Source organism: Eucyclogobius newberryi, unplaced genomic scaffold (assembly GCF_026437365.1).
Source record: "Eucyclogobius newberryi isolate DKJ021-1_F unplaced genomic scaffold, fEucNew1.0.hap1 SCAF_8, whole genome shotgun sequence".
In the NCBI taxonomy this organism is placed as follows: domain Eukaryota; kingdom Metazoa; phylum Chordata; class Actinopteri; order Gobiiformes; family Gobiidae; genus Eucyclogobius; species Eucyclogobius newberryi.
Window position 1 is genome coordinate 20,931,848 of NW_027316500.1, and position 8,625 is coordinate 20,940,472.

Genomic DNA, 8,625 nt, shown 5'->3' on the forward strand with positions numbered 1-8,625 from the left:
GGAGACATTTCTTTGTTCTGCTCATTTAATCTCTAATTGTAGAAGGAAGGAGGAATTATTAAAAGAGGATTTGATTAATGGACTATGTCTAAAATGCTGTAATGGAGAGCTCTCCAGAAGCCTACACTTGGTAATGGCCTCAAAGTAAGATAAATGACTGAGGTCACCTTCTCCGCGAAAAACACTTTTTGTCTAACAAAGTCATTACAGATAAAAATAGAACACTGAATATTACTCATGACTTTGATGTTATGATCTCAAGTACGAAAAAATGCATTAAAGGCCAGTAACGTGCAACAGCCTACCTCTAAATGTATCATTCATCATTCCACACTTGTGTACTTGACATTTTATAACAACAACTTTAGTGAGCACCAACAATGTGTCAACAAAGTTCTCCAACGATCACAGTGTCTTCACTTGAGTTAGAACACTTTTCTATCCAGTTCACACCTTTACCCTCAGTAGAAATTCACACACAATAAACAGCAGCTGTAAAAGTGCATGTAAAGACTCACTATGCTGTTGAGGTCTGTGTCCTCGTAGCTATCTAGATGTGACACAGATCCGATTGGCTCCAGTCCCTCCTCGTCCCACATGTACGTCCCTCCAGAGCTGTTTGAGGGGGACAGCTCGAGGAAGGAGCCCACTGGAGCATGGCTGGACTCAGAGGACAGGACCAGGGAGCCACAGGACACATCCATTGGGCTAATATCCTTAAGCTCTGTAAAAAACAGCTGTCAGCTCTGTCATTTGAAAAAAATACAGAAGACAATGAACAAAATTGAGTTTACCTGACATATCTGGGTGAGGCCAGTCTGTGGTGTCATCAAGTAACCTCTGCAGACGGCTTTGGGCGCTTTCAGGATTTGCAGCTGTCTCCACATCACTGACTACATCGCCGGTGCTGTCAAAGTCATCCAGAAACTCCTCACTGGTGTCACCTCTGTCCAACGACGAGGCAGAGGATAACGACATGTCTTCTAATGTCTCTGCATACTTTCCACTCTCGCTCTGTCGACACACACCTTTGTCTCGGGAGCTCTCCTCACTGTCACTGTGAAAATCAGACGTTTCAGCTTTTTCTGCTGATTCAGTGTCTGATGCTAACGCTACAAATGCTCTGCGTTCAGGTGCTAATGGCTGGAGTTTCTCTTTTGCGCGGCCTGGTAATAATGGCTGCTGTTTGAGTGGTGAGGACCGGAGCAGCTTGTACCCCACAGATGCAACGTTACTGTTCAATGACTTGTCGAGCACACAGTTTGGGAGCAGTGGCTTCCTCAGAGAACCGGGCGTGTTGGGTGCAGATGGGATGGAGCGTGTGGGCAGAGAAGAGGCAGTTGGAGGGTTTCTACCATAGTGAAGTCCCCCCAAACTTGCACTAAGACCAGCAGAACCACTGAGGCCTCCCATCCCCAAACCGACCCGCCCATTGCTCAGCTGAGGTGGTTTAAGCAGACTGGTTCGCGGGGGCCTTAGTTGAGTGTTGGCTAAAGGCTTGGCCAGCTCCACAGCTCGGTTGAAAGAGAAGGAGCGTGTCATGGGCTGGCTGCTGGGAGAGGGGATCTGCTTGAAGTGAGTGAAGCTGTTGGAGCGCACCATGTTGTCCATTGTCAGGCAATCGGAGGACTGAGAGAGGCTGTCCTGGGAGCTACTTCGAGGAGAGCTGGAGCGCAGTTTGGGCCTCACAGGATGGGACTCTGCGGGAGTGGACATACTATGACTTACCTTCAAGCTCCCATTCAGTTGACTCTGGCTTAATTTGGTGTCAATTTTGGGGTTGGTCTTTGCTGCATGCTTAGGGATCGCCTTGGGACTGGAAACAGCAACCATCAAAGGCCCTGACCTCCGCATTTTGGGCGTCCCAGGAGAAGCCTTTTTGACCTCCTTTGTTGGTGTAGCCATCCGAGTTTTTGGCCTCTCCTCAGAGGCTCCGTCTGTGGCTGGGCTTGTGGTTGTAACAACTTCATCTTTCTTCCACTTGAATGAAAAAGAAGGCGCACGGATTACACCATTTGGGTGTGGTGTCTTTCCATTCTGAGCAGTGGGTGACTGTGTCGAACCATTGGGTAAGGCACTAGCAACTCCATTAGACGAGCGTCCACCAAATTTAGGCAATCTGGACACCATGGCAGATCTTAAGGCTGCAGTTGTTTCCATTAGACACCCAAAACAACATGGATGTGCATGGAGCCACACACAGCTAAAAAGAGAAAAGGGAGATACATTTATTAGTAATAATTAATTAATCCATAGTTTGCATGAGAAAAAAAAATAACAACTTAATAAAGGAATAGACAATATGATAATGTATGACTGTGTGGCAATCACCTTATCACATAAGGTAGAATTTTGAGACAGAGGTCATGTGGCTATAGTATTCCCATTTTGAAAATTTTCAGGGTAAACACACATCTACAATGAATGACCAAAGCATGCACCAAAGAACTGTCTGGCTTTGCCACTATTCTAATCTGCCTCAGGAGGACATGACACGCACTGAATCAGGTCAGCCTCTGTAGCCAGCACAACTAAAGCTGTGGCTTTAGTTGTTGCTCATGTGTTTAATGGGGAAGAATTAAATTAAAGGGGTTATGGTCTGTGAATGGCTCAAGAACCTATCAAGTTTAATTTCAATCCTGAGATACACAGCAGGCCAGTGCGACGGTGCTGTTCTCAAATATAGGTCGCTTTATACATATCCTGACCTATTGAGTGAGACTTGCTAAAACAGCATTTTACATCATCTGAACTGAAATATCACAACTTTCAAGTCTGTCTTCATTTCACATTACGTGTATACTTACCGCAAGTAATATTGAACAAACAAATAAGAAAGTACTCAAAACAAAGCACAGGCCATTCACTAGCAAATGCCACCAAAAATATAGTAGCATCCAAACTGAGTGACACACATTCAGAGGTAAGCCAGTAACCCACACCAGCCATCTGTCAAACTCATATCAGAAAACCTGCCCTCCCCCCACAAGTACAACTGTAAATCCCACATAGTGCCCTTATAGACATGCCCTTGTGTAAAGCTGCAGCGGCATGGCAAACATTATGATTTGATTTTCATTACCAATCACACACAGCTAGAAAAGAGTTGTGCCCAGATCTGATCGGGAGACATAAAAATGGACGTCTGTGAGGAGAGTGTCAGTTTGTCCTCTGGCCCAACTTCCACTTTTTAATCTCACGTGTGTGGGCAGGAACATCATAGAGGTCCATTCTGCCAGGGTAGTGGCACGGACACAGATAGGATGTGACAGTTGGGCGATGATCTATTGGGTCAGTGGGACTATGCATGAATGGAGGTGTTCAGATACACCCAGCAAATCCCTGCTCCTGCTGTTTATCCCTACAGCGGCCTGTCCTCGTTTGGCAATAGCTGACCTCCGTGTCGTTACAGAGACTTGGCACCGTTTCTCTCTCCTCCAGCTTGTCAGGCCACATCCTCTCAAGACTTATTTAAGGCAGAGGGAGCTCAAAAGAAGATACATTACTGTATGTCCAATGGTCTATGTCTTAAGATTTTGGGAAAACATGGACTTAAATATGAAACATGACACGTGTGAAGAGATTTATCGGTGCCTTGCTGTAAAAATAGATTATATTTAAGACATTCTCATCACAAAGAACATCTTATTAGGGATATCGTTCCATGTAAAGTGATATTAGAGAGGAATAAGGTGTAGGTAAGACTACATTTTGGTTACGGTAAGAATATCCATTTGTGGCCAATGATATGACCTGAACATATGACCTGAACTGAACAGCAGTAGGATGTGGCTATGTCCCTTAGGAGATTAACAGTAGCATTAGAGGAGGCTAATAGAATGAGACAGGGATGAAAGCAACACTGACACTTGACTAATGTGTATCGAGTGAAAGCCACAGTGAAGGCTTGGGTTTCACTGATGGTAAGTGATGCTAATCCAATAAAGTGGGATATACTCACAGAGCTAGATCAGATGACAAAAAAACAACAGAATAAGGTGTGGCACCCGGTTTGTTATGAAACAGGTGTGCCATGTAAATTTGAAAGATAAAAGTGATATAGTTTTTAACTTTGTGCATCAGAAAAGAGGACTTTACCTTTATAGTCTTTCAGTTAGCTGATTCTGCCAGTCATTCTCATCCAAAAGGCTAAAGTCCATTATGCAATTATTCACTAAGAGGCTACTGAAGTGTGCCAAGTCATTGTGCTGTCTGCTGCTCCGTGATGTGAAGTGAGAGGGGCCCAGCAGCAGCAGAGCAAAGGAGTAGAGGGTGATTCGTCTGCTGCCAGGCTCTCTGTGGAGTGGGTGGACGCCTGCACACTGAGACCGAGTGGGTGGGAGAGCAAAGCTTCATGGGTGTGTTTAATATTTGATACAGAAGCTTCAGACAGAAATGGTGGAGCGATAGTAAAAAAAAAAAAATCTACCAAAGCCAGCTGCAGATTTAATTCAAGATAACAGTTCCAGCTATAATTTCATTCATTTTCTACCGCTTGTTCCTGTTCGGGGTCACCGTGACTGGAGCCTATCCCAGTGACTTTGGGCCTTAGGCGGGTTACACCCTGGACAGGGCCAGTTCATCGCAAGGTTAAACCAGCTATGATTAACATCCCAAAATACATAGATGCCAAATGAAATGATCAACATGCCACAGCACCGACTGATAACACTAGCTGTCCAAGAACAATCATCATAAAACCTTGAATGAATGTTTCCTAAATGTTGTGACTAGAAGAGTCGATTTGATCCACATGACAAAAAGGTTTGGAACCATATGTTGATAAACCTAATTATTTCTAGCATCTATCTGCCCAGGACAGTAATGCTGCCTCTCATTTGCCTCCTGTAAAGCTAAACAAATATTACCCAAACCTCACACAGCCCGTAGCCTTCTCCTGAACCAAAACAGAACTGTAAAAAGTTGACATGCGCATGAAAATCTTACTTTTCATTTGAGACAGAAAGTGCAGAGTGTCAAGAGGAAGTAGCAGAGGTGTTGAAGTCACAGTCACTCCAATCGCTAAAACATAAGATGCATGATGTCTGAGAACTTTTTACTGTCCCGAGTACTGGTGTACACAAGCAGTCAGCCATAACAATATACAAACAAGATGCTTCTTTCTGCAGCCTGTTATTTTAGCATTAGTTTAATGTTTTCACATAGTTGTTGTTCTGCATTACAGTACATTACTGATGTATGCATGTGAGTGTGTTAATAATAAACAATCTGCAGCTTTTAAATAACCTGGACTCTTCCTATCCTGTATGCAATAATCTTTTAATAGTAATTTTCCAACCGTGCTATAGTGTATCATTCTATATGATTCTATATGTGATAATTAGCCTCAATCTTAAATTAAAGTTGTAGGACATTTAGATTAAGCTATCACCCAAAAGGTCTTTATCTCAACATCACATTTCCAAACAGCCAAACACAGATAGAACAAACTTAAGTATAACTTATGGCGAACATTACATAAAAGTTGATGTAAAACCTTTTAAAGCCACAGCTGTAGCCAGACAAATAATACTTTGAACCCTAATCTTATGACAGTTCCGGACATTGCAGACTGAACTTAGAAACACATAAACGTTCTTTCATCTCTGGGTTTCTCGTTTGCATACAGTGGAACATGAACCACAATAACTATAATGACAAGTAGATTTGAATAAGAACAAATTCAGGTTTGAGATAAGACATAAGTTATGTCTGTAATATGCTGTACATTTTCCTCTTTCATTGTAATGCAAAAGCAGCAGCTCTCATGATGACTCAAAGCCATATGTTCTGAGACACAAAGGAAAACATTGTCTACTCATAAGAAATCATAACACAGACTTAGTAGTTTTAAGACTGTCACATGCTGGAGGCTATAGCCCCTCACATGACGGCAGGCAAGACCCTGGATTACAAAGTTTCATGGACGGTGCCTCCTACAGCCCGGTACAGCACGAGTATAGGACATAAAGAACAAATATTTGACACTAAAACAAAATACACATGTATAAATCATGTCTTAGTCAGTAAATGTCTCATTACAAAGCTGTGGACAACTGCAGACCTTGAACACAACTATGAAAAGGAAGCATTGACACAAACCTGCTGTGAGCTCAGCTGCAGGCTGCTTATTAGCCCACCCATGTCAACACCAGATTCATGCCCAAAACAAAAGACTCCATCAATTTAGTCCAGCTTATCTGCACAAAAGAAAGGGAAATGATTCCTCCAAATGCAAAGAAGATGTTCTAAACATGACACCTGTTTGTGTAGATAAGATGTGTACGCATTTTGCAATTCCTATTTCTCTTTGTGTATCCAGGCGAACCAGCGCACTGATAAACATGACTAAGAATAGCTCCAATGATAGGCCACATGCAGAGAAGGAGGCCATGTAAGAGGCAAGGTGGATCAGTGACAGTCAAGCAGTGTCCAGACTTCAGGCTTAACAGTATTTAAATGGCAACATTATGGAGAGTGGCTTATTACATTAATATTCAATGGAATACCCAATCGAGGATAAATTGAGACAAAAATTTGTCACCTTACTTACAAGATATTATATTATTATTGTTATGATTATGAGTAATTTTCAAATGAAATGGCATTTTAATTGCAATTTTTAGAAAGTGGCATTGGCATTTTTAGGCATGTCTAGAATGCACTCATTGGTTGCCATGAAAAGTGTAGTATGTATCCTTCCACATGAGTAGGTACTGAAGAATGCTGACACTGACGAGGCACACAGTCTGCTAAAGTGCATGCGGAGGTGCAGATTGGGGGGTCTTTAGCGTGAAGGCACACCGCAGAGACCCTCAGCTGTTCTTGAAGGGATCAGATAGTAAACACACCCATAGCCAAGGTGACGCGACAGGACCCTTGCCAACAGGTGTCGGAGGAACACACACATAGACTTAGGCGAGTCCACGAGTGCACAGCCACACCCAAAACATTACGGCACTACAGTAGCCACCATCTCGCTTACACTTAGGAGTAATCCGTCATGCCTTATCCTAAATGGGCACCGCTTTGTTGATCCCAGGGCGCTTGGCACCGTCTGGCTTCTTCTATGGACAGCCTAAAATGGCACCAACTCAGACGCACATTTGGTGTGAGGACTGAAAGACACTTGCGTCATGGTGTATAAATGTATAAGCTGGATGCAAGGGGGAAAACACAGGTTAAAATTAAACTATGCAACGAACAAACTATGAGCCAATGAGCCAATGGCTGTGTCCAAATGTCCAGTCCAGCCCCAAACCTCTCATTCACTATGTAGGCTTGCATTACTTAGCAGACTTTGTAGTGCCTCATTCAGTGATTGGGACACTGTCTTATGCTGTGTTATCCTGACGCCCCTTGTTGTACGCTTATCCATCTTGAAGACAGACGCTTCCAAACGCAAATTCGCGACCAATGAGCTTTTGTTGTGGCCGCCAAAAGTTCAGCTTTGTTCAACTTTGGCATCTGAAGGGTCCAGGACGTCAGGGGCTTATATGCTCAAAACAATTTGCACCGTCACGACGCTCAGGACGAGCTGGAGGCGCGTCCACCATAGATTTTACATGTAAACAGGATGCTTTGGACATGTGGTGTGAACTCACAATTACTTTCTTTTTGCAGCAGGTCAGGTCTGAGTGAAACGAGTGAAATGAAAAATGATTTCTGTAATAAATATTGATCAAATCCGTCAAATATGAATTATTCAACTTTTAGCCAAAATGGATACTAAATATCAATGGATTATTCAGCTTTTTGTACGGAAATCTATTGATCCTTTAACAGCTCAAGGCAGCTCTAGCATCTTTACACAGGTTATCTAAGCATAATCATGCTTAAACAGTCCATTCAAAGCTCTTTTAGCTTGGGGGTTGCGTCCAATTAAAGATCTCTTACTGCCCGCTCTCATTTTCCCAAACTCTAAATCGTCCAACATGTAGGGAACAGTGTGGACATTTGGACGTAGCCTTTATCAACATGATTTGCACTTAATCCTTGCACGTGGACAAGTTTTAGCAAGAAAAATGTGGGCTTGAGCACGGTGAAGGTAGAGGGGCTTTTCCTGATAACATAAAGCGCAGTTCTAATCATTTATGCCACATTGACCTCCTGTTGTTACTCCAGGGCTGATGTTGTGACGTTGAAACATGGATCCCACAGCGCCCCCGGGCCGCAAGAGGAAGAGTGCAAGTGCAATGCAGGCGGGGGGCCGTTAGTACGTCGTTAGTAAACTCGTAAATACAAGGCAACGTCAAAAAAAACAACGTAACTTAATGCACGTGGATGGCACGTGCGGTGACGGCCCTAATTGACGCTGATAGGCTACAGCTGTTTACACACTTTTCTGTCACGGAAAGATTACCGTACAGTAGCTTGAAAGACTCACCAGTTTTACATCGTCCAAGGCATGTTAAGACGACGTTCAGTGTGACAGCAGCGTGACCTGAAGGAAAACACACACACATGAGCCATTTTTGCCCCAAACTAATCCGAATGTCACGCTCTTCTTGCGCTCGTAACGGCGTAAAGCTCCGAGAGTAATTCCCGCCAGTTGTAACGGCAAGCCCGCTATCGAAAGTAATTTGGTAGTAAAGCTTCAAACACGATTTTACACACGTTTAACGG

At 43.4% G+C, this 8,625-nt stretch overlaps 1 protein-coding gene across 4 annotated transcripts in view; it reads right to left on the minus strand.

Moving 5' to 3' along the window:
- The window catches only part of ccser2a (coiled-coil serine-rich protein 2a), a 30,273-nt gene extending 21,866 nt beyond the window's left edge, over window positions 1-8,407 (minus strand). Inside the window, exons 1-3 of one of the 4 annotated variants that reach the window (XM_072436611.1) lie at window positions 8,387-8,407; window positions 795-2,203; window positions 519-724 (exon numbers count right to left, since the gene is read on the minus strand). In XM_072436611.1, the coding sequence (XP_072292712.1) occupies window positions 519-724; window positions 795-2,160 (1,572 nt within the window). In that variant the 5' untranslated portion in view covers window positions 2,161-2,203; window positions 8,387-8,407. Of the gene's footprint in view, window positions 1-518; window positions 725-794; window positions 2,204-4,098; window positions 4,308-8,386 lie in introns of those variants that run through there. The other 3 variants (XM_072436610.1, XM_072436613.1, XM_072436612.1) reach the window with 3 other exon arrangements.
- Between the last annotated feature and the right edge of the window lie 218 nt (window positions 8,408-8,625).